At 27.2% G+C, this 27,739-nt stretch overlaps 1 protein-coding gene across 1 annotated transcript in view; it reads left to right on the forward strand.

The window, feature by feature from the left end:
* The window catches only part of LOC100206003 (FAS-associated death domain protein), a 35,799-nt gene extending 8,482 nt beyond the window's left edge, over nt 1–27,317 (forward strand). The window contains exons 3-4 of the mRNA XM_065817236.1: nt 12,904–12,978; nt 26,852–27,317. Of these exons, the coding sequence (XP_065673308.1) occupies nt 12,904–12,974 (71 nt within the window). The 3' untranslated portion in view covers nt 12,975–12,978; nt 26,852–27,317. The remainder of the gene's footprint in view (nt 1–12,903; nt 12,979–26,851) is intronic.
* The last annotated feature ends 422 nt before the right edge of the window (nt 27,318–27,739 follow it).

Here is a 27,739-nt window from a genome sequence, read left to right on the forward strand (position 1 = left end):
TACGATTGGAAAGGAAGGATTCAATGATCTTAAAGATGTTGCCAGATACACCATAAGAAGAAAGCTTATGGAGAAGACCAGCATGCCAAACTTTATCAAAAGCTTTCGAAATGTCAAGATTGATGGCCTTAACCTCTCCACTTTCATCTAATGCACGGTAAAACCTGTCAGTTATTACTGTTAGCAAATCAGCTCTAGAACAAGAAGATCGAAATCCATATTGATGGTCAGAAAGTTATTAGATTCAAGATGAGAAATTAAGTGTTTGTTAATTAAAGATTCGAAAACCTTGCTTATGATAGGAAGAAGACTTATGGGATGGTAGTTAGACGAATCAGATCGCTCTCCAGAATTTTTGAAAATAGGGATAGCAGATGCCGCTTTCCAGCTGGCTGGAAAACAAGCCTCTGATAAGCACTTGTTGATTAGTTTTGAGAGTATAGATGACAGCTCCAGAGAACACTTTTGCAAGACAATAACAGGTATGTTGTCCGGGCCACAAGCTGTAGAAGAGTCTAGGCAGGAAATCACTTTAGATACAGATGCTGGAGTAATATGAATGTCAAGCAATGGATCAACCTGTTTGTTGGCAATATCAGGTAGAACGCAACTAGTGGAATCAAGAGATGATATTGATGAAAAGTTTTTAGCAAACAATTCGGCTTTGTCTTTATGTGAGGTGACAAAGTGGTGCTAAGCGAAAGCACTTGAAATAATAGTCTGTGGATTCAAACCTAGTTTCACGACAAATGGGTGAATTCTTACGAATGTAAATGCCCAGGCCAAGCATCTGACTATTAGAGTCTTTACGAATTAGGAAGATAACCGTAACACTATGATCACAAGATGAGACAGCCAAACTCAAATTAGTCTCACAAAGAGCAAGTAGGTCTGGTGAACTTTGCAAGAGATAAAACTCAATAAAAGAAAAGTTACTTCGAAGACCACGAATATTAGTGAATGATAGGTTTAGAGAACTTGTTGATGATGATGGTTTTTTGTGTCTTATAGTTTTTGGTACTTTATTCATTTTTAAATTAGATTGAAGAACTTGACTCAAAGCATAGATAGTACTCAGAACACCGTTTAATAGCCCAAGCAATTGCCTCATTACTACTAATAAACCCTCAGCCATAACAAAGGGCTCCAAATGTGGCCTCCGCAATGCACACTAAAAGTACAAACAGGTACACCATCCATGCGCAACATGGCGCTGTTAATACTTTGATATTTTTCAGCTGTTGATGGAATCAGCCTCTCTGAGAGCTACCACAGAGTTCGGGAAACCTGACTACCAGCCGGCCTCAGAACCATAAAACTGAGTTTTAGAGCTGTACCCTCATTAGGAGATAATAGAATGAGTTGCCTAGTCATAAAAACGCAAGCAAAACCCATGCATTGAGTCATGAAGATCCAGCATTCAACATCCTAAACTGGAAACAATGTATTAAAAATACATCTGCGCCAGCCTAATAGATGAAGAAGGGGTGCGAGGCTGGTCAACAGATAGAATCTGTTTACCCTTTAAGTCTTTGTCTAGGAGGCGTTCTACAAGACAGTAGCCGGGTGCATTTAACATCTGCCCAAGATGAGTATTTTTATTGAGACACCATCTCTAGCCTTTACTCAACCAAGAGGCGTAAGGCAGGGGGTGTTTTAAATCGGAGTTGGCATCTCCTAGCCTTTGCCTAAAAAGACATACCGATGTTATCCTACAAGGCAGCAGGGTAAGATATATAATAATACTGTTGTAAACCCAATCAGACAAATATAATTTGTACTTTATTAGTAAGGTTATAATTAAATATCTAAAACATACAGAATCTCAATCATATATAGCATGCATAATATATGTTATAAGATAACATAAAATCACAATTAAGATTAATAATTGAAACGTAAACAAATTCGTATTACTTACGTTGTTGATAACTTCAGACTTTTCTAAATGATAATAATTTTTACCATTTGCATCAAAAGCCATTAGGAAAAATGCTTTCTCTAGATAAGCAATAAAAGTAATTTAAACCAAAAACGGTCTAGCAACACTTTCGTGTTGCTAGGTTGCTGGTCCAGAATTTTGAAAATCATTCAAAGATGACAACTGCATCACATACTATTATCACTTTTGTCGTAGTCTTGTTTTCGAGACAAACTGGGCAATTAAGTACGTAATACATATTGCCATCATTCAAACCATAATTATTTACCTTTTCCATTACACCAGACTGCAATTAGTTTATAATTATTACAATTATTACAACAATTATTAATTATTACAACCATTTTTCACTTTTTTAAGAACTCCATTAAAAGTTTTATAAAAATACTCTAGCATCACTCAAAAATGAATGACTTTGTTTGAATAAAAAATTTAACTGTATACCAACACTTGTTATCATCAAACGGAATATTATTCCTAAAATTTTCTTCTTTGGAATTTTATATTTCTCAAATATTTTTGGCATAGCTATCAATCCAGAGAATTTCATCAATAATTTCAAACTCAACTTTAAAAGTTTATGTGGAAAAGACATTACAAACTTTTCCTGATGTGGTAATGATATTAACAGTGAATGTATACCTAACTGCAAATTGTAAAGCAACTAGACCTGTACTGTCACGATTTACTTTTCGATTGAAAAATAACCAATAATAATTAGCAACAACAAGTTAATTAACTTTTAAGAAAATATTATCAACAATCAGCTTAAGTGAAAGTATTAAAAACAAAACATGTTAAATATATTAAAGAATTGTTTAACCATTTGTTAGGGAGAAAAAGCATTTTACGTAACGATAGAGAAATATAACTCAGCCGAAAACCACTGTCAAATAGAAGCTAACATCTAAGAGTATGTTCTTTGTTCTTTACTGTTACCAAAGTTGTTTTCAATAAAACATTCTTAAACCTTGATGATTCAGTATTTGCAATATGTCAAAAACTACCTGATTCATTATCATCATCAATTTGAGCGAAGTTTTTCTTAAAAAAACCACTATAATGTAACAGTTCTGCTGCGGAAGAACTATACTTACCATCTCTTTCTATTTTAGATTTTTCACTTGCTTGTATTTTTAAAGCTTTTAAACACCTTTTATGTTCCAATTATTATAAGAATTGTCAAATTGTCTTATAAATATTTAAACTTAACTCTTCTGAAATTTTTTGCAATATAATAGAATATAATCAGATTTCATACTCAACTGGCACATCTAGTTTTTTTTTCGAAATTAAAACCTTTAAAGACTTTTGTTTGTCACGTTCCAGACTTAAAGCAAAAATACGTGTATATTTTGGTCAGTTTTACTCGAGGTTAGCACGTGTTTTTTGAGGTTTTATTTAAATTTTAATAAATCCATTCTTGGCACATGTTATTCTTTTTGTTTTAGAAGGTTTCAAACTCGCTACAGAAACCAAGTGTAACTTTTTCTGAGTTGTGCCGGCTGGGTACTCTCGAGCCCTTAATACAAGGGTGTGTATGTGTGTGTGGGAGGTCAATAAAATTTACTCTCGAGCCCTTAATACAAGGGTGTGTATGTGTGTGTGGGAAGTCAATAAAAGGTGGGGGGGGTGCAAATAAAAGGTGGAATAAAGGGGGTGGGAATTTGGTCCAGATCTAATAGCGGAGGGAGGGGGGGAGGGGGGAAACAATAAAAGGGAGGAGGTAATAAAGGTTGTGGGGGGGAGATGGGGATCATTTTTTTGTTACATCAAAAGTATTTTCTATAAAAACTTCAGTTTATAAATCCAAACTAATATTTTTTATAAAATATGCACAAACTGTTTAATTCTAGGGTGGCTTGTGGTCAAATACGCATTTTCTAACAGCTGTTTTTGAATAATTTTAATAGGATTTAATATGCTGATATAAGTTTAAAACTTTGCTGAGAAATAAACCAAAAACTCATGTTCGACAAGTCGAGATTTACATGGTGGGCGATTTTTAAAGCCTGTTTACACTGACAGTTTTTGTTTTTATCAGAAATATACCTAAATAATTTAAACTTTTAACTAGCACATCAAGTGTATACACTCTAAAAACAATCCGTTAGAAAAAGCAACGGATTGCTTTTCTCAATTAAACTAAAGAAGTAATTCATAACCAAAAACCACAAAATTAACGGAGTAAAATTAAATATTTACTGATTCTTCGAAATTTTGTTAACTCAACGGATAAATATACAAATCTGTTAAAAGAAAAACTTTATATTAAAAAGGGTTTCCCAAAGAAATTATAGAGTTCTTTCTCTGTAGATTATATTTTTAAATCTTGTTTGTTTAAACTTGATTTGTCAATATATTATAGTCCTTTATTTGAAAATGATAAAGTTTTGAATGGGTTTTTCTTAAACCATATTTACATCGTAGACAAAAGGTTTGTTGCAGTAAGTTTAATTTGCCATTTTTAAAATAGCTTCGCATTTGAGACTAAGTGTGAAGCTATTTTTAAAAAAGCGTACTTTATATTGTGTTCAACCATTTGCTTTTTCAAGTAAATTTTAGTAGAGAAAGCAAATGGATAAGTACATTTTAAATTACTCTGTTGTTTGTAGTTTTGAAGGTTATTAGAGTTATTTTAAATTTTCTATATAAAGCATTGAAATATATATATATATAATATAAGTATATATATATAAATATATATATATATATATATATATATATATATATATATTTATATATATATAAATTATTAAAAGTCACTTATCTAACTTTTTTCTTCAACTATAAGTTTCACCATTGCTGGATCATCAGGAAGAGGAAGACTCTTCCTGATGATCCACTTAAAGTTGAAGAAAAAAGTTAGATAAGTGTCTTTTACTAATTTATTATTTTTCTTTTCTTTAAGTACATTGAGCTATCTATTTGTAAAATACACTAACATAATTTACATATATATATATGTATATATATATATATATATATATATATATATATATATATCTATATATATATATATATAAATATATATATATATATATACATGCCATCCCAGGAGAGGCGTGCGGACGAACGCAATGAGAGACCACGGATATATATTTTTTTTTGTATAACTCTGCCACGCTTTATTAGAAAATATAAAAAACTCATTTTTAAAAAGGCGCTGAAAAAATCAAATTAAATTCGTTGTATTATTTTGTAATTTTATTAATAATTTATTCTTTTCATTAATAAGGAAATAATAACATAAAAATAATATATATATATATTTTTTTTGAATTTTTTTTTCTTATAACAAAATTTTTTTTTTTTTATTTTACATATTTTTTTTTCTAATTTTAAATTTTTTCGTATAAGTATGTCTTTTTACAAAAAATAACTTCTAAGTTCTATAAGAATTATTATCTACAAGGTTCTTGATAAGGATATGAACGATTAGCTCATTCGGTTAAGACATTACACAGCGCCGCGGAGACCCGGGTTCGCATCCCGCGTCAGCAGAGCATATTTTTCAAAATAAATTAAAAAAGTTTTCGGTCACATTTTCTGTTTATTTTTTCGACTTGTCTCAAATATCGTTGCTGAAAAAATCAACACCTAAAAATATATTATAAATAATTATAATATAAATAAATAAAAAATTAATATAAACAAATAAATTTTTTTTTAATGTTTACTAGACATAAAAAAAAAAAATTGTAATAAGAAAAAAAAAAATTTTTTAAATAAGTATAAATATATATATATATATATATTTCATTTTTATGTTCATATTTTTATATTAATAATAGGAATAAATTATGAATAAAAATAATAAAATAATACGACAATTTAGTTAGGTTTTTTCAGCGCCTTTTTAAAAATGCGTCATTAATATATGCTAAAAAACCGTGGCCAAACTCTCAAAAAATATATATATATGCGTGGTCACTCAAAGCGACCGACCGCACGCCTCTCCTGGGAAGGCCTGATATATATATATATATATATATATATATATATATATATATATATATATATATATATATATATATATATATATATATATATATATATATGTATATATATATATATATAGGGTCAAATCATTATATTTCAACCAATGGCCTGTGGCTCACCATCTCTGATTTTCCTGATTTTTACATATTGTTATGTGCATCATGTAGATATATTAAATTTGAAATTTCAGACTTCCAAGTACAGCGGTTCGGAAATTATAGCCTTACAAACATGACACAGTGGCCCCACTCCATTTACAAATGGTCAAAACAGACTACTTTACAGCTGTATAACTTTTTTCTCACTTTCAACAAGTGTCTCTTTTTTTCTAGAACTATTTTCTAGATAGTTCTCTCTTTAAAAAAGTGGTTTTTATTAACTTGTGTTAAATTAGAAAAAAGTTATGACCTCCTCAACTTTGGAAAAAATCATAAAATTGCTAAAATATGCCAAAATGAAACTAACTGTAGCATTATTCTGTTCATCCACAAGTCTTTACAGATAGCTTTTCTGATTAGCTACTACTATCTGCAATAAACGGGCAAAATATAGGCAGCTTGTTGCAGTTTAGAACTTAAATATATCTAAAGCAAAATGTCAAATCGCCTAAAAAGTCCAATTTTCAGCCATTTTGAGATGCTTGTAAATTTTTTAAACACTTTGTTTTGATCTAAGATTAACAGCATATAAGACCATTAGACCTAACTATCTGAAAGTGCAAACATTATAAACTTGTCAAATCCACACCAATAATGCCAGCATTTTTAAATTATCCTATTTTTCAATAATCAACGGTTGTATGTGTTTCTAGAAACCAGTGCCCCTCTAATCTGCCAACTGGCCCATGTTAAGGGTGCAACTAATTATAAGTAATTTCTTAATAAAATGAAAGATGGTTGTTTGTCCTCTCCTTGATCTGGTCTTTATAGTAGATAGGGGCACAAATAAAGGGGGTAGTAACTTTTTAGAGACCTTCATTATGGTTCAAATAAAGGTCTCTAAATTAATTTAGATATTTAGGTACCTAAATATCTAAATTAATTTCAAAATAAAACCATTATTTTTTTAAATTCTATTTTATTATAGGTAATCAGTGGTGTTTACATGGTCTGGACCCCTCCTCCCCCCCACTCACTAAGGTGAGGGTAATGGGGAAGGGGGCTTGGGGTGGCACCAATCAAATTCAACTAACTTTTAGAAATTTAATTAACTTTTGTTAATTCCCTTTTAAGACCATTACATTGTATATTTGCTGGAAAGTCTCGCACACATTTTTGATAGTTACTATGAAAATTTGAATCTAATTGTAAAAGCATGAAAAAATGCAATAAAGATCTAATGGCCTCAACTGTATATTCATTAGAAAATGAATTATGTATGTTTCATGCTAGAAAATGAATGCTTATATCTTTTTAAGTTGGTTGCCCTTCTTTCCCCTTTGATTGGTGCCACCACAAACCCCCTCACCCTCTCACCCTCACCTTAGTGAGTGGGGGGGGGGGAAGGGGTCCAGACCACATAAACACCACTGATTACCTATAATAAAATAGAATTTAAAGAAATAATGGTTTCATTTTGATATTAATTTGGATATTTAGGTATAAAGTACCTAAATATCTAAATTAATTTAGAGACCCTTATTTGAACCATAATGAAGGTCTCTAAAAAGTTACTGCCCCCTTTATTTGTGCCCCTATCTACTATAAAGATCAAAATTAGATCAAAACAAAGTGTTAAAAAATTTATAAGCATCTCAAAATGGCTGAAAATTGGACTTTTTAGGCGAGTTGACATTTTGCTTTTAGATATATTTAAGTTCTAAACTGCAACAAGCTGCCTATATTTTGCCCGTTTATTGCAGATAGTAGTAGCTAATCAGAAAAGCTATCTGTAAAGACTTGTGGATGAACAGAATAATGCTATAGTTAGTTTCATTTTGGCATATTTTAGCAATTTTATGATTTTATAGTATTTATAGAAAAGAGAAAGAGAGGCAACATTACAATGATGTGAAAATGGTTAAAGGTTAGCTGCAAAAGCAGCAAACTATGTTAACAATGCGTTTTTTTTGCACCTTATCTACAAGAGAAAGGGCATCATTGAAGATCTGCCCCAGATATGGCAACAGTGTTCCATACAAGGATAGATTTGATATTTATAAAGATAAAGAATAGAATCCAGTGAAGAAAATAACAAGCACGATTTAGAGATGCAACCGTAGAAGATGCTAATTTTGCAATTGATTTGGTATGTGGTTTCCTAGAAAACAAAGGGTAGATGAATCATGGAGTACATTGATATTCATAAATATATAAAGGTCTAGATTGTTGCAATAAGGATTAGCCAAAAAAAATTGAGTTTTATCTAAGTTTAAGTTCACCAGCCATTAAAAACTTCATGCTTTAGCAGAAGTGTGGTCTTCTTTAAACTCAAATGTCCCCTCCAAACAATCAGAGAGTCTTCGCTTCTTATCAAGAAAAGAATAAATGGTAGTATCATCAGCGAACAATGAGACCTTAGTAGTGAAAATTTCTGGAAGACCATTAATTCAAGTTAAAAAAGTATAGGGCCAAGGATAGAACCTTGAGGAACCCCTGAAGTTACAGGAAATAAAGATGAGTGCTGTCCATTGAGGACAACTTTTATACTTCAATTGGTAAAGAAGGATTCAATAGTCTTAAAGATGTTACCTGATACAGCATAAGAGGATCTTATGAAGAAGACCAGCATGCCAAACTTTATCAAAAAAATGTCAAGAGCAATAGCCTAAACCTCTCCACATCTATCTAATGCATGATAAAACTTATCAGTTATTACTGTTAGCAAATCAGCTAAAGAACAATAAAATCAAAATCCATATTGATGATCAGAAAGTAAGTTATTAGATTCAAAATGAGAGATTTTAAGTGTTTGTTAATTAAAGATTCAAAAACCTTGCTTATGATGGGGAGAAGACTAATGGGACAGTAGTTAGGCGAGTCAGATTGCTCTCCCGAATTTTTGAAAATAGGGATAACAGATGCCACTTTCCAACAGGCCGGAAAACAAGACTCAGATAAACACTTTTTAAATTAGTTTTAAGAGTATAGACAACAGCTTCGTAGAGCACATCTGCAAGGCTATCACAGGTATGTTATAGTCTTGCAGACTATAACAAACAAGAATAACGAGCTTTGAGATTAGACAATGCTTTTTACAATTGTTTCTGGCTATATTAAACAGATGTATGTTTTCTGGAGAATAGTTTTGGCGATAGATATGGAAGTAACGGTTACAATTAGAAATTGCAGAGCCCAATGAGAAAAAAATTGTGAAGATCGAGGCTTGAGTTGGAATCTTCAAGAGGGAATGAAAGACTTTAAAATAGAAGTAGGATATTATTTGTTCTCGTGCAAATATATAAAGTAATTAAAATTCTAAAGCATTTTATGTTAAATAAAAAAATATCCATGCAATAAAGCAAATGATCATACTGGGCATTCACAAAAAATCACACACAGAAACTTGTACATATTTTGTCTATTATTTACATTATAATGATACTGGCAATCTCCAATTTATTTTCATTTAATTCTAGTCTATATAAGTATTTTGTAAACATAGAATGGTATAGGTTAGTAATGTTATCAAGAAATATATTAAGTTTGAAGCAGAATCATGCACAAAGCAGAAAAATCAAATTTTATTAAATCTATTATTTCAAAAGATTTTCTTTGCAACACATATACTTGTTACATTAACATTTATCATTCACAACAGAACTCGAAAACTAGTTACTTTAGTGGAACACATACAGCCATAGGAGCCCAGCGAAGAAGGAGAAATAGTTATATAGAGTAAAGGTTAACTAAAAATTTGTAAAAGGATTTTTATTACTGGACAGATGTCCATTAAAAAGTACAAAGTACAAGCAAAGGTTTATTATTAGTAATTGTTTACATATATTTCACCAATAATATAGTAGATCTAAAGAGAGGGGGCGGGTAGAACTAAGCGTACTGAGCATTAAAAAGCAACAGGTATCCAAAATTACAAAGTGTTAAAAGATTAGAGATAAAAAATGTACAGAAAAAGAAAGTTAATATGAAACAATCAAGGCTATGTGAAAAATGTGAAGACAGCATGGCATAATTGAAGCTTATAGACTATGTATATATGTGTGCGCGCCTTACTTAGAAAATACGAGAGGCGTAAATGATATAAGAAATCTGAATTTGAAGAGATGTGTATCATTCAAAAACATACAACAGAAAGATTTTAGATATACAAAAAAGAAAAGATTAATGCTAAGCAAATATATATGAGCATTTAAAAGAAGAACAAAAAAAATTGGTTATTGGTGGGATTCCAACCACTGACCTTTATCCAAATAAGCTCAGAGTATGTTTACTAATGAGCAAATGAATATAATTATATAATTAAAAAAGTGATGTAAAAGTTAAGCTTATGAGGTAGATATCTATATGCGCACACATGAACAAACCAACATATGAGTTTATATAAACATATATGGATGTGTTATATAGACGTAATCATTTTGGTACAGTATATACACAGTATTCATTTAAAGATAATATATACACAGTATTCATTTTAAATATATATTGTTACATTAAATTATACAAATATATTTTACAAGCAGATAGCAATTTATATTTTGACTTTCCTCTTTTAAAAACAAACAAATAAAATATAAGAAAATCATTCTTTTTTCTATATTTTGTTTGTTTTTCTTAAAGCCAAAATAAATCGACTTTAAACTGTTTTTTTTTGGTTTGTCTTATCCAATTTCGTTGCTGAAATTCTTTGATAAAAAAACAGTACACAAATTATTTAATTTATTATTATTTTTATTTATTTCTGTTTAAATTTTTTTAAATTTCCTATTCTTTTAGTTTTGCTTTCTTTGTTGTTTCCGCAAAGTATTGAAACGCCTAATACAATAAAACTTATTAATGATTGTGACCAAGTTGTCTAAAATATTGATATGGTTTGGCTAACATGGTGTCATTTTATATAAAAAAAATTAATAGTGTGCAATCTGAACAGTACGCTACTAATTTTTTGGGAGATCTTTTACTGTTTTTATTTAATTATCAATTCTGGTTTTAGTAAGAAAAGATAAAAAAATACTAAACTTTTTTTAAAACATCTGAAAGTATTAAACTAAACATTTCTCACTTAGCAGTAAAGGTCTCACTTAGTTTCAGCAGACATGTCATGAAAATGGTGTGTTTTATAGTGGTTAATGCAAAAGTAGTCAATTTAGTTAATTCATAATAAATTTGCTTAATTTGATTTATAGGTTACTCAACTGTCAAATCAGCCTATGTTTTGAATTGTATTAATTTTTATATACGTTTAAGGACTTATGGAAATTTATAAAAATGCAAAAAAGATATTGCCTAACAATGTTTAAGAATATTAAAATAAAAATAGTTAAAACAAAAATTATCCTAATTATGTTAATTATGTAACATAACTTCTTGATTGTTTAACAATTTATTAACATTAATAATTTATATAATTTATAATGACTTTTTGTTTGTATACTGAAGTTATGTTGAAACGAACTAAGTTGTTAATATTTTTGTTAGACATAATGCTTTTTTGATAGATAAAATGTTGTTGGTACTTTTTTTACTAAAAAAATATTGTGTTGCCACTCAAAAACGTTATATATATTATTATTAATCGTATTATATATTATATATATTATTAATTATTAATTTATTATTATAATTATATATTATATCAAATTTAACTTTATAAAGCCATTTAAAATTGCCGATTAATCATTAAAATGAATTGCAATCTTTAGGCTCTTTTAATTTCCACATTTGATTGCTTTTCATTTCTATTGTTTTTTTTCTGCTTTTTTCTTTTTAATTTCTTTGGCTTTTTATGGCTCTTTTATTGCGCTAGTTTTTTAAATTTGCTTAAGAAAGGGCTAAAAGAAAGAAGTAGTTGGCTTTTGCACAAAAAACTTTTATAGAATAGGTAATGCATATGATTACAAAAAATTGACAAAAAGAATAACACATATTTGCATGCTTTGACAGAAATAAATAACACATATGTATGCTTTGACAGAATAAACACGTATATAGTCATAAAAAGTTTATTTTTATTATTTACAAATTAATTTTATCGTTTCTATAAATATTTTGTCCATAAGTCACCAATAAAAAAGTTTTTAAAATATTGAATTCTAAACATTATTGAAAACGTTGGCATAGAGTTCGAAAGTTTGGCAATACTTTGCATACCTACAGAAATCTGAATTAAAAGTCTTCAGTGATATATTATTGTAGATTAAGAATATTTTAAAAACTTTACATATTTTTTCAAATTTTGAAATAGAAAATAAGTCAGATAATAATAGATTTAGGGAGATATTAATTTAAAAAAGTTAATTTTTTTCATTTTGGTTGAATTTTTATTACTATTTTGTATTCATATAAAATAAATTAGTTTATTTGCTACTAGTTTATTCGGTTTTTTGGTTACTCTGAATACTTTATACAAATAACTCAAAAACATTGTAACTAGAATCTTTTGCAACCTTAATGTACTAATATCATTAAGAGGTTGTCCATAATTTATGTCTTGTATTTTTTGACTGTTTTTGACCCCCTTCTTCCCTTGTCACAACATCTCTTTAATAACAAGTCTCATACAAGGTATCATAAAACCACTAACCCCTCCCTCTTTTTTTTCTAGAATGTGACATAACTTATGGATGACCCCTACTTTTGTTAATTATATTAGGAGAGGGTATTATGTCATTGTATTTTAATGATATACAAAATTGTATTAAAATACATTAGCCCACCTGACAACTGCCATAACCTATTGAAACTTTTGATGGTGATTATGCTCTTAAACTAGCAGAAAAGAGTTGTTTTTCTCATTGTTAGTATTATTGTTCCCAAGATTTAAAATTATACAATTTCTAGATAAATATCCAGTTCAAGAGGTTGGAGGTCGTTCAAAGTCAAGCAGTTCGGATTTAAATTATTGTATGTAGCAAGGTATTGTCATTTTTGTAAAAGTTAAACAAATTTAACCTTATTTATTTTTTATTGTTTTATTTTTAATTTATGTTAAAATAATTTTTGTTAATTTAAGTTAAGCAGTTTAAGATAATTAATTTTCTAAATCAGTATTACTGATTTAACATATTGAATAATTATTGAATATATAAAATAATAAATAGATATTAAATATAAAATATAAAAATATATTAAATATAATATAGGGTAAATAATTTTCATTATTTTTATATTTAAAAATTTAAGTTAAGTAAACAGATAAATTAAAATTAATTAATAAAAAGTAAACATATACTAAATAATTAAAATACTTAAATATATAAATAAAATGGAGTAATTTAGCTACTTTAGAAATTTTACCACCAATTGATGTATCTCTACTTTTATATCTAAAACTTTACTCAGAAATTAATTTTTTTTTCATAATTTAAATTCTATTAGAAAAAAAACAAATTTTTTATAAATCTATGTCAAAAGATAATTATTATTTTGAAGACTTAAATATGAAAATTAGTTGAAAAAAGCAAAAAAAAAACAGGAAATTTAAAATGCTCTTAAAAACCTTATCATTTATTTCAGTCAAAAATTTAAAAGACCAAAATGTAAAAATTTTTTTTATTGTGTCGATATTGGATTCCATGATAGCAAGTGTTTTGCATCAACAAGAGAGGTAAAAAGTTATCTATGCAAATGTTTCTTTCACTTCCTTAATATGGTGTTGCCACTTTTACCACTCTTTCTCCCTGATATCTTGCTTCGGCATCATTTGTTTTACCAGTGTAGGTTATACACATTTATTATACACATTTTCAGCATTGCAAATATTTTTTTCATCTCAAACTCATCACCATATTTTGATGTCATATTTAACTGGTTTTGATGGTACATATTGAGTACAAACTTACAACTTTAAAGTACAACATCCTGTACAACTTTAAAGAAGATGTAGTTGTTTATTAGTAATTAAATTTTCTTGTAGGCTTAACATGTATCAAGCATATTTAGAAAGATATGGATAGATTATTGATAAAAATGTATATATTAAAAAGTATACAATATATATATATATATATGTATATATATATATATGTATATATATATACATACATACATACATACATACATACATACTGTAGGGTTGCCCTTAAAAATAAAAATTTTGAAATCATCTCCAGTCTGTGCCAATTATGAAAAAAATAATCTATGCAAAAAATAATTGCAGTGGAATGACATTTAAGGGTGGCCTTCAAGCCTTGATGTTTCTACCTGTAGGACAATTTCAGTTTTGTTTTTCACTTATTTTCAGTTTTCAACCACTTGATGGCTGTTTAACTTATTTTTAGGTAAAAAATGAAAATAATAACTTCTATTAACTAGTCAAAATACAAAATGTAAGTTTAAGCTGAAGTTTTAACTTTAAGCACTCATAGTCCAAAACATTGATTGTTTCAGAGTGAGGTTTTACTTTATACTGCTTGCTACAAAATTTCTTTTGATGCAATCTGAAAATTGTCTATGATTTTCACTGACAATTTGAAGTAGAAACTGAAGTTTATCCTCGTCTTTAGTTAATTTTTTATTAAAATTCTGGATAAAATGCCACATCTCAAATGCCACAGCCCTATTGTTGATGACAACTAGACTTTTTACTACATGTAATGCTCGATGGTAGGCTTTGTCTTCTTCCCACTGAGATGGATCTTTAGAAAGCAAGGACTTAGGAAGTTTCAGATACTGGAACAGTTTCTTAGAATTGGTTGTGCAGAACTGTTCCAGGCCTTGCTTTCCAAGAAACGCATCAGATTTTACGGTTGGTCTTTTTTATGGGTGATCTGGAGCTACTTCTTCCATAGTAGCAAACATCAGTCTATTGGAATCTTTTTGTATTCTAGTGTCAAACAGGGCTAATCCAACTAACTTCTCTGATTAGTACCATAGATGAAGGCCTAAATAATTTTTGGTATCCATTTCACCTGTTACATGGCCCCAGATATTAAAAATTGCACTCTTCCCAGTGAATTGTTAAAGGCACACTTGTTGAAAATTCTGATCTTAGATTTTTGGCTTTTGTTGTTCGATGACTTGCTCTAGTCCTTTGTATTAAGTTTCTATTAATTTTTAATGTGTTCACATTGTGCCCAAGATTTGATGTCACTTCACAGAGAGCATTGCTGCATTTCAGGATGAGATCTTAGTTCTCTCTAATGCAGATGTAAGTCCAGGAGACATTATATTGATTCTAGCTCTTGTAGGCGTTGTTACTTTGCCACCTCTACTATTGTCTAATTTTTTATTATCCATTTTTTCTGATGTACTGGATGAAGTTGATGAATCAGATTTTAGAACAACTTTTGTTCTATGTTTTCTTCTATGTGTTCTACTTTATCAGAGGCACTTATTGAACCTGATTGACCTTTTTGTCTCTGAGAGAAAAGGAATGCTCTATCTTCAGCATAAAATCATAGTGAGTACATCGGAATGTGCAAAATCAAAAATATCCCAAAGACACTCGATAAATTTATCCTCTTTTATCTTATGTCCTTCTGTCTTTTGATTTTTATGTTTTAGAAGAAATATCCATTGAACAAACATTGCCTCCAATTTGACTATGCAATCTTTGGCTGCTGGAGCAGATATTCCAGTCTTGCTCTAAAACGCTGACACAACCTTGATAACTTTTCGACTAGAGTTGCAAATTGTAAGTTTTTCCACTTTGTGGAGATGTATAAAGTGCTATAAGGCTTGGCGGTTTGATGGCAACTTTGCTCCAAGGATTTTCAGATTCATAGGAGCCAATGAGGTACACATTTTGTTTACCTCTAATTTCCATTATAAATCCTGAATAAAATAAAATGTGCTTACTGCTTGCTTAGTGCTTACAATTACAGAGTTCAAAGTATTAGTTCATGTTACATACCACAGAGCTAATAAATTCATTGAATAGAGAAATGTTATAACTATTTAATGTATAATAAATATCATTTAGAAATTCAAAGAAGAAATGAGTTTAATGAATAGAGCATACCTTAACAAAATTATTATTTTTGAATTAAAATTACTAAAAAATAAATACTTTAGAAACAATTTTTTTTTGCAGAAGATGTTAACAGATGGCTGCCAGTCACATGTCCAAAGAACTAGAATAAGATTATTTTATAATAATAACTAAGGAGCCTCAGAGAGACTATAAAATTTAGAAAAATTGAAGTTAACTGATATAATAAATTTTAAACATACACAAACAGAATATCATGATATGACAAACTGGACAATTTCACCGGAATTTCAAGCTCTAAAGACCACCCCTAAATATCATCTAATGACTTTTTGCATATATTATTTTTGACATAATTAGCACAGACTGATAGTGATTTTAAAATTTTTATTTTTAAAGGCCACCCAAATGCATACATATATACATACACACACATATATATATATATATATATATATATATATATATATATATATATATATATATATATATATATATATATATATATAATTAATTAGTAAAAAACACTTATCTAACTTTTATCTTCGACTTAAAGTTTCACCATTGCTGAATCATCAGGAAGAGTTAATAAAAATGAACATATAAAAGAAAAAAACACTGATTATTGTAATTGTAAACAAAAAATAGATTGTCCTCTAAATGGAAAATGCCTTTCGAAAAATGTAATTTACAAGTGCATTGTTTCCTCACAAAACAACCTTGATAAACAATATATTGGCTTAACCAAGGGGAATGCAAAAAACGTTATGCCAACCACAAACAATCGTTTAAACACAAAAAATATTCAAAAGAGACTATGCTGTCGAAATATATTTGGGATTTAAAAGAAAAAAATAAAAATTTTAATTTACAATGGTCTATTTTAAAATCTGCCCCTGCCTATAATAACATTTCCAAAAAATGTATGCTATGTTTGCAAGAAAAATTTGAAATAATTACTCATTTAAATCAAGGAAATTTATTAAATAAAAAATCTGAATTAATTTCTAAATGTAGGCACGAAAATAAATACCTCTTAAAAAATTATAAAAACAAATGACCAAATTAAACTATCCCCATTCCAAAGAAAATTATTTCATAATTACTTTCTGTAACTTCCCGTTAACAAAAAAATATAGTAATTAAAAAATTTTTATAATAATTTATAACTTCCTGTAAAATATTTTTTTCTATAAATTGAATTTTTTTTGAGATTTAGTAACTCTTCCTGGTGATCCAGCAATGGTGAAACTTCAAGTCGAAGATAAAAGTTAGATAAGTGTTTTTTACTAATTAATTATTGCTCTGTTCTTTAAGAACCTTGAACACTCTATTTGTAAAATACACTAACATAATTTACATATATATATATATATATATATATATATATATATATATATATATATATATATATATATATATATATATATATATATATATATATATCTTGAACCTCGTAATAGCATAAAATAAGTAATTATTTTTAAAAAAAACCCGATTTTTTTTATTCTTGATTTTTATGTTTCGTAAAATTCATTTACATATTCAAAAGATTATTTTACAAAAATAAAAAACTATGAAATAAATATTAAAAAATAGTCTTACAGAGAAATATTACTGGACAAAAAATTATACATAATAAACCAATATATTTATTACAAATTAACTCGGTAAATAACCAAAAAAAAACAATAATTTAAAAAAACCATCTACCACTGTATCTAAACTATTAGGATAAGCTAAGTTCAAATTTTCTTGTATTATATATTAGGGTAGATCTTTGAAAAAACTTTGACTTTGGATAATTTGTTGCTCCTGAATAATATGAAGTAGATTGGAAAAAAAATTTTCGATTTTTTTAATGTCTACCTTTGCCGCCAGCCAGCCTTAAATCACCATATTTGTATATTTTTATGTTTTTTATCATTATTTAATTACATAGTAATTATATATAATTATAAAAATTATAAAATTTATAAAATTTAACCTTGAGTAGTGTAAATTTTTGCTCATGAACGATAAAAGTGGAAAAAAAAACTAACTTTTTTTTATCTTTATTTGTTGCTGACCTTATTTTACCATATTTGTGCATTTTTAGGCTTTTTTTATTGTTATTAAATTACTGAGTAATTTTTGTTCTAAAATTAATAAAGTTTTTTTAAAATTGTGATAAATTAGATGATTTAACATTAACATATGTATGATTTAACCATTAGATGATATAACAAAAATAGAATAGCAATGGGGGACTTATAGTGTCCATTTTTAGGCTTTTTATTGGTATTTAGGTATTGGTATTTGATCATAATTTTTTCAATTTTTTCAGAAATGAGACTTTGTCTGGATTTATAAACCAGTATTAAATTATAAACTAGTTATCTATTCAGTGATTCAAAGTAACACTTTTTTAAATTATTATTATTTATTTATTTTAGGCATTTTTAGGCTTTTCTTATCATTTTAATTTTCATAGTAATTTACTATTTATTACTATATAAATTGTAGTGATTCTAATTAACATTTTTTTTAAATTATTATTTATTTAAAAAAAAAATTGTTGAAAAGTTTACTATTTATGAGTATATAAAGATTAGTATACTATTAGTATGTAAAGACTGTTGTATTATTAATATTATATAGATTACCAATATCCACATATATATCAAATAAATGGACTTTTGTTTATAATTTATTGAATTTAAATCTATATTTAAGAATTTTTATTTTGCAAATTGAATAAAACTAAGTTTATATTTATTTATAAAAAAACATGACAGAAAATCATAGACCAAACCAAGTTAAGGTGTCAAAGACAATTGCTTAGAACTACATTATCACATAAAGCAAAGTTAGCTATGTGTTCAGTAGGCCAAAAATTAATTTTCTTTGATAGGAGAAAAGATAAAACTCTTTGTGCATTAACAACTAGCAGTAAAGACATAATTACTGAAGAAAATATCACATTGAAGTACCTCCTTCAATTTCTCTTGGTCATATTTCTCCATCAAGCGTATCATCAACAAATATCAAGAATGCTGTTATAGGTTTTTTGATGAAAATAAAATATCACTTGATAATGTGTTAGCTATTAGCTCTGATGGAGCTAATGTAAATACTAGTGTGAACAATGGTGTAATAAGGTTGCTGAAACTGCATTTGGGATATCCAGTTCAATGGTTATTGTGTATGTTCCATTTTAATGAACTATCATTGAGAAATTTAGTATTGCATTTAGATGGCACCACTTCAGGACCTACTGCATTTAGTGGCAACATTTGAAAGCATTTGCAAATTGTCACGAGTTGCAAATTGTCAAATTTAATGTCAGACAGAATAACTTACCAAACGTTCTACATGAGATTGTGACAAATTATATTAGCAAAGATCAACAGTATCTTTATAACATGTGCAAGTCAATAGAAATAGGTGAGGTGAAAGAAAGTCTGAAAAAAAAGCCAGGCCCATTGGTTCATTCTTGATGGGTGATAACAGCAAATCAAATCCATCATTTGTATGTTGCAAGCACTCCTCCTATTACCTAGCTTGTAATACTTACTGTCTACATTCTTCCAGGTTATGAACCTGTGTGGTTCTTTAAAAAACTTAAGCCTCAATCATACATAGGGGCAAAACACTTGTGGCACCTAATTCAATTCTCTAGCTTCCTTTCTGAAAGCGATCGACTTATAGTTGATATTCAAAATAAATGTATTCAAAGAAATGCATATTATAGTGACCCAGAAAATATTTTTATATCAATGTTGATAAATAAAAAGAAGTAAGAGAGTTATCAGCTAAGAAAATTAAATTTGCATTGCACAGTTTCAAATTCTACAGAAGTAAGAAAATTTAAAATTCATCTTCTAAACTTTGATGCAGTTGATTACTTTAGTCTTGTAAATCGGGAGGAACACCCAAGGACTTTACCACCTATGTTAAAAGAGTTAAGTAATGATTTCATTGAAAATGCAATACAAAATATGCAAAAACTGATTTTCCATGCCATTCTCAAAATGTAGGAAGATATGTTCAAAAGCAGCCGCATCTGTATCTGGATAAATGAGAAGAGACGGATACATTAGAGCAAAACTTTTATCTAAAAAGTATATTCCACACTTTGTTCAGAAAATAAATGGAATATGTAGGATTAATTCTTTATAGAATTAATCCTACATATTAATTATTTATAGAACTTCTTTAAATAAGTACTATAAAAAGTACATAAAAAATGGCATTTAAAAAAGTTTGCATTGCTCATAAGAAATTCTTCTAGTCCTAACGTAATCGTGCTACTGCATAAAATTTTGAGTTTCAAAGCAATCTTAAAAGTTTGACAAGAAAAAACCATAATTATTGCTTTTTTTGTAGAGCAGAAACTTTTATATATCATATGCTGTAATATCAAAAATCGCTTATTTTCAATTAGATGGCGGCAAAAGAAGGAAAAAATAGTTTTAGTTTTTTATTTTATTTTAATGATATTTAGAGGTTCGAGCAACATTATTTTGCTATCCAAATCAATTTGAATGAAAAAATTGCAATGATGATCTACCCTAATAAATATGAATAAATATCAATATTTGTTTTTTTGAAAGTTATTTTATAATAAATATATTGGTTTATAATGTATAATTTTTTGTTCGTTAATATTTCTCTGTAAAGATTTTTGTTTTTTAATATTTATTTTTTATTATTGTAAAATAATCTATTGAAAGTATAAATAAATTTTACAAACCATGTCAAGAATAAAAAACAGCGTGTTTTCTTTAAAAATAATAATAATAATATATATATATATATATATATATATATATATATATATATATATATATATATATATATATACAAACACACACATATACATATATATATATATATACATATACAGGGTGCAGAAAAAGTTTCCGTACAAAAGTATAATTTAAAAAAATTATCTGTATGGTGCTCATTATCTGTTTTCTTTGAATATATAGTGAGTTTTTAGTATAATTTTGTATTCCTTCGTATTTTTGTAGTATTTCTTAGTATTATTTTGTTTTAAATTAAAGTGTAATTTCTTTCTTGTCTTGTACAGGAACTTTTGCTGTTTTTGCTGTTTATATTTTTGTACAAGAACTTTTTCCGCACCCTGTACATATATATATATATATGTATATATATATATATATATATATATATATATATATATATATATATATATATATATATATTTATATATATATATATATATATATATATATATATCATACATGTTAAGAAAGGAATAGGTTATTGATACACAAATAAAAAACACAAAAGGTTATTGATACACATCTCCAACTCTCGTTTTTATTAAAACTTAGATAAAAACTTACAACATTTTGTTTTATTTTTTTGAGAGGCTTTCATACTATATGAAATGCAATATTTGAGATACAGCTACCTGAATGTATATTTCATTATTGAATAATACTGAATGTTATAGGATCAAACTGAAGCAATTAATTAGCTAATAATTTATAACTGGATAGTGTAAGCTACCCACACAAACAAACGGTATATTCAGTAGTTAATGCAATTATTCAATTATTTTGTTTTGACTTGGTTTTAACAAATAAAGTTAAATTGTTTTAGGTTAACAAAGGTGATAGCCAACTTTCAAAATTTGCTTCACTAAAGTCACCTAATGCCGTTTTTTTGTCCATTAATTAAATTTTTTACAATATTGTCTTTCAGCTAGTATGTTTAACAGAACTATTTTCAATAATATAAGTAGCTTCCAGTAAGTAATTCTTACTACCATGGTAACATCTCTAGTATAGCAACAATCTTTTTTCTGAAAATCTTCTTAATCACCCTAATCAAAAAAAAAAAGAGCAGGCAGAAGTTATTATCAGAACTATATAGTTATGCAGCAAGTCAATATAATTATGCAGCAAGTCAATATACAGCAAATTAATTAGTTTAGAAGTTTTAACGATATTTATTTACTAACTTGATATAATGTCAAGACTTGATGTAATTTCAAGACTTGATGTAATGTCAAGACATGATGTAATGTCAAGATGACTATATTTAGTAACTAGCTTTTCGTCAAAAAACAGCTTTTGATAAAGTTGGTTTTTGTCTTGGTATGTATTTGACAGCAGAATACAATGTCTTATCGGAGCAGACAGCAGAACATAATTTCTTATCTTCAGTTAATGCGCTGAAAAGATAATCGTGATGTATTTACAAAAAAAAAAAAAAATGATGTTTCTACTAAAAAAATAGTGATTTTACTAAAAAAATCAGGCATTCTGTTAGTAGATACATCATCGCTATTTTTTTGAACACAAAAACATCCTGAGTCAAAATGTCTTATAGGATATCCTATAAAAAGGATATAAGACATTCCTATAAGATATTGAAACAGGATTTTCTATTAGATGATGCAATTAAATACAACCTATAGGAATTCCTTTAGGTTAGGATTCCTATAGAATCCTGTTCCAAAATTTTATAGGAGTCTTATCCTATAAGAACCGGGTATAAAAGTCCTTTAGGATGTACAAGAATTCTACAAAATCCTGTTCCAAAATCTTATAGGAGTCCTATCATAAAAGACACCTATATAAAAGTCCTATAGGTATGGACGGACAGAAATCCTATTCAATCCTATTCAATCCTATTCCAAAATCTTATAGGAGTTTTTATCTTATAAGACACTGAATGAACAATATCCTTTAGTTTTATATGTAGGGTGGGGCAAAATGAGACAGTTTGCGTTTATCATGATGCCAGCACTACAAATTATTATTTGCAAGATTTTTAAATATGCAGTTGTGTTCAAAAACTATTTTGTGTCAAGAAAAATATATTGAGTCACTTTGAAATAAAAAAAGTTGAGTAGAAGAGGAATCATTTCATCCCTCGGCTTCGCAAAAATTACAAATTTTTAAGTGTTGTTATTTTATTTTTCCCTAGCCTTTTTTGATCTCACTAAGTGGAAAAGCTTTTTATGTTTAAAGTTTTTTTTTTATTAGAATCTTTAGGTCTTTTTCTATCATTTCCATTCTTTGGTATTTTATTTCTTCAATAAAATAGTCAGGAAATTAGGCAATTCGATGCCAACATGATGCTTCTTATTTTTTTAATTGAAATGTTTAGTTCTTATCCAATATAGAATTATGTTTTATATTTTGTTAACTTATATTTAAACATAGATATTTAATCAAATTGAAGCAAATAATTACCTGATGTTTATATTTACTATGTTTGTATTTTATAATCATATTGTATTGTATATGTAATTGTAATGTAATAAAGTAGTATATAAAATATATAGTGAGTAGATATAAGCATATAGGTTATTGCAGTAAACTATAAACAAAATACAATGAATTTTATGTGTACTTTAAATACATAAGTTCAATATATGCATGTATGGTTTTATTAATTCTTGTAGTTGTTCTAAATATATATATATATATATATATATATATATATATATATATATATATATATATATATATATATGTATTTATATATATATGTATTTATATATATATATATATATATATATATATATATATATATATATATATATATATATATATATATGTATTTATATATATATATATATATATATATATATATATATATATACATATATAAATATATATATATATATATGTTTATATATATATATATTTACATATGTATTGTATATATATATGCATATATGTATATATATATATATATATATATATATACAACATATATGTAAATATATATAAATATACATATATATATACATATTTATATATATATATATATATATATATATATGTATATATATATACACTTATATATATATATATACATATATATATATACATATATATATATATATATATATATATATATATATATATATATATATATATATATATATATATATATATTATGTATAAATCTTCCGTTTATTATATCTCGATCATATCTCAAAACTAAAAAAAAAATCAGTGAAAATCAGCCTTAAAAGTAAGAAAATTTTCTTTCAGTCATCGATAAATACTAAAAACTTTCAGTGTAAACAGGCTCTAAAAATCATCGGTAAATCTCGGTTCAGCATATTAAATCCTATTGAAATTATGCTAAAACAGCTGTTCGAAAATGCGCATTTGACCGCGAGCCACGCTAGATTTAAATAGTTTTAAGCGTATTTTGTAAAAAATATTCATAAACTAAACTTTTTTATAAGAAATACTTATATTGTATCATAACAAAATTCCCACTCCCTCTTTTAAACCTCCCCCCCCCCCCCCCTTCCGTTTATTATATCTCGAGTAAAGTTCCCTCCTTTTATTTCCCCCCCCCCCCCTACCTCCTTGTGTTAAGGACTTGAGAGTTAGAGCATAAACAATAACGTTTTATTTTAAAAGCAAGACATGTATGCGCATTTATGTTATTTATTAAATGAATTACTTAACTATTTATTAACCGCCGTGTCTTTTATTATATTAATATTTATATATTATTATTATATTAGCATCAATTAGTTAATTAATAAAACAATATTCTAAAAAAAAACCAAAATAGACTCCAACAGGAATTGAACCCGGAGCGCAGGCACTACGCCCAAAGTAATTAACCACTACCCCACACAGTATTGTAACATAGGTGTTAATAAAGTTTAAGTAATATAAATTTGTTTTGACGCAAGATATTTTTAAAGTAATTAACGCGCTTTAAAATAAAATAACTTCCGCATGATTAATACTTAAGCGTTACGTCAGCGTTACACTATCAGGGAATCAGTGACCGGGGTAAATATATGTTAGATTGTTTATTTGGTGTCTTATAAGATAAAAAGTCCTACAAGATTTTGGAACAGGCTTGAAAAGAATTCCAGTAGATATATTTTATCCAATTCAATCTTAATTAAAATCTTATCGAATTGCCATTTGCAGTTGTCAAAGGATATTTAATAGGAATATATTATTCCTATTTATATCATATTATTTATTGGTATTCCTACATATATTATCTTTTAATTCTTAATTTTATTAAAATCAATGAGTTAAATTCACACAAACAAAATAATCTGCAAGTCAGTTATTTTTATTAAATATGTCAATTATTATTGTCATTAATATAATGTTCAGGGTTAGGGTCAGGGTCAGGGTTAGGGTTAGTCTTTATCAACAATAGTTTTCTTAAAAACATCAAAGCTTCATTTTGCAAGTTTACTTTCATCATTGTACTTTGCAGTAATTGCTTTTCTAAACATAGCATTATTTTCAAAAAAATAGAAAGCAAAAATATGAAAAAACTAAAAGTTGTATATTATATTCATTTTACAAAACAAGGGGAAATTATTCTATGTTTATCTAAAAAAAATATATACATATACATTAAATTAGTGTATTTTTTAAGATGAAATAAGCAATTGTTTTATTTTATCTTTGGTATTAAAGCATTTAATTTTTTGAATCAATATTTAATGATATATATATAAAATTTATTTTTATTACTATTAAATTATTATTATTATTACTTTTATCATTATTATATAAAGTTTTATACTTTATTGGCTTTAAAATGGATTTCATCAATTATTTGCTTAATCAGCTTTAATTTCTTTTCCAATTTTCTTTTTCCAATACAAGCTAATGCTTTATTTTCCAATACAAGCTAATGCTTTATTTTTCAATACAAGCTAGTGCTTTATTTTCAGACTCAGAGTCATTTAATGAATCAAGACAAGAAATTTTATTATTTCAGACATTAAAATTGTTATTAAATATATTTAAATTTTAACTAAGTAATAAATTCTTGGCGAAAGCAACATTACAACATTTAAATTGACCCGAAATTAATTCAACCATTATAAATTTCTTAAAGCCATGAATATGCCAAGTTTATCGATGCGCTATTTAAAAAAAATTTAAATTTATGATCGAGCTAAACGCCACCTCATCACTGAAAAAATATCGCCTATTAACAAAAAAAAAAAAAAATGTACGTAATTAATCCAAAGTTTTGTGAAAAATAATCTCAAGCAAATTAAAACCTAATGGATTATATTAAGTTTCATTAGGTTTTAATTTGCATGAAATTGACTGGACAAATGCACGTTGTAATGTTAGTTGACCATAAATTTGCAGTGAGAAAGTTGTATTTTACATTTAAATAGCCTATAAAATCTAAAAGGACTTTATTATAGACAATTACTTTCTTTAGAATATTAGTTTATTTCCAAAGGAGTCCTATGAATCTTGTAGGAATTACATGATTTATATAGTATTACATGATTTGTTTCATGATTACATTATTAACACTATAGTAGTTTTATTCTTCCTATTTAAATCCTATAGGACCTACAGGATTGCAATTGCATTCCTGTAGGTATCATATTGGTCCTTAGGTATCCTATAGAAGCTATAGGTTACATGTATGAATTGTATAGAACCTAAAGGAGTGCATTATGAATCAAAAAGGTATTCCATAAGTTCTATATAAATCTTATAGGATACATATATGGATGCTGTAGGACCTATGGGATTAGAATAGGATTCCTATAGAACCTATAGGATACCTATAGGAATTATGTTAGTCTTATTATCTTAGCAATCCTGTAGGACCTTTAAGATTTCAATAGGATTCCTATTGCAATCCCATAGTTCCTATAGGTTTCCTATAGGACCTATAGGAATCCTTCAGAAACCCTATAGATTTTACCGGAATCCTATAGGATCTAAAGGATTTCTATAGGATCCTATAAGACTTTTTGACTAGGGATTTAGTGCAAAGAAATGTAATAAGAATATGTAAAAAGTATGAAAAAATGAAATTGTAAATAGTTTTATGCGTATTTTTTTTTTCTTTATTTAGACATCGTAAAGTCATAATATTTTAGGAGATTCCTATGGTGGTGAAGGTTTTAGCAATTATTCTGCAAATCGAACAGCGTTTGTGAGCTGTAAACTGTTTTTAATTCATGCATCGTTTTTAATTCATAAAATAAGGAGAACATGATAACAAAAAAATACTTGCAATTTGTTAAATTTTTTTTATTTTTTGCATTTATTTGCGATGTGTCAGCATTAAGTTTAGATTTTGCAAGCTTTTTCAATATTTTGTTTTTTAAGTCTTTATAATTATTGTATCTATTGGAATTTTCAAAATATTTTTTTTAAACTGCGAACCCAAATTGTCATTATTTGAATTAGCTATTTTATATATATATATTTTTTTGTAAGTAGATTAAATATTAAAATTAGATACAACGGATGTCTATTGTGTGTGGATGTGTGTGGATTTCTTGTGTGTGAACGTATGTGAATTCTTCGTGTATTTAGTCTTAGTTGTTTTTCCTGCCTCATAACCCACCTCATAAAGAAAAGATTCCTTAAAGTACACCAAATTTAATTTATGAATTTTCAAAAATGACAAGTTACCTAAAGGTGTGAATGCTAATTAATGACAATAGTGTTTTTAAACATATTATAAAAATATCAAATAATTCCAGGTGAGTAAGATTTATTGTTTTCAAGTCTTATCTTGCCAACCCTTATTAGCCGTAGCTTCTCGAATAACCATACTATAATAGTTGTTACATACAATAATATTATTCTGTTAACTGCATTTTGATAGTCTTCCCTTTATGACGTGACGTTCTTTAAGTAATAGGCGCGAAAAAAAAAAAAAAATGCGAAGGCCGATATTAACTTCTATAAAATAAAAGCATAATATCTAAAAAAGCTTATTTGATTTTTTTAT

Source organism: Hydra vulgaris, chromosome 14 (genome assembly GCF_038396675.1).
Source record: "Hydra vulgaris chromosome 14, alternate assembly HydraT2T_AEP".
Taxonomy (NCBI): domain Eukaryota; kingdom Metazoa; phylum Cnidaria; class Hydrozoa; order Anthoathecata; family Hydridae; genus Hydra; species Hydra vulgaris.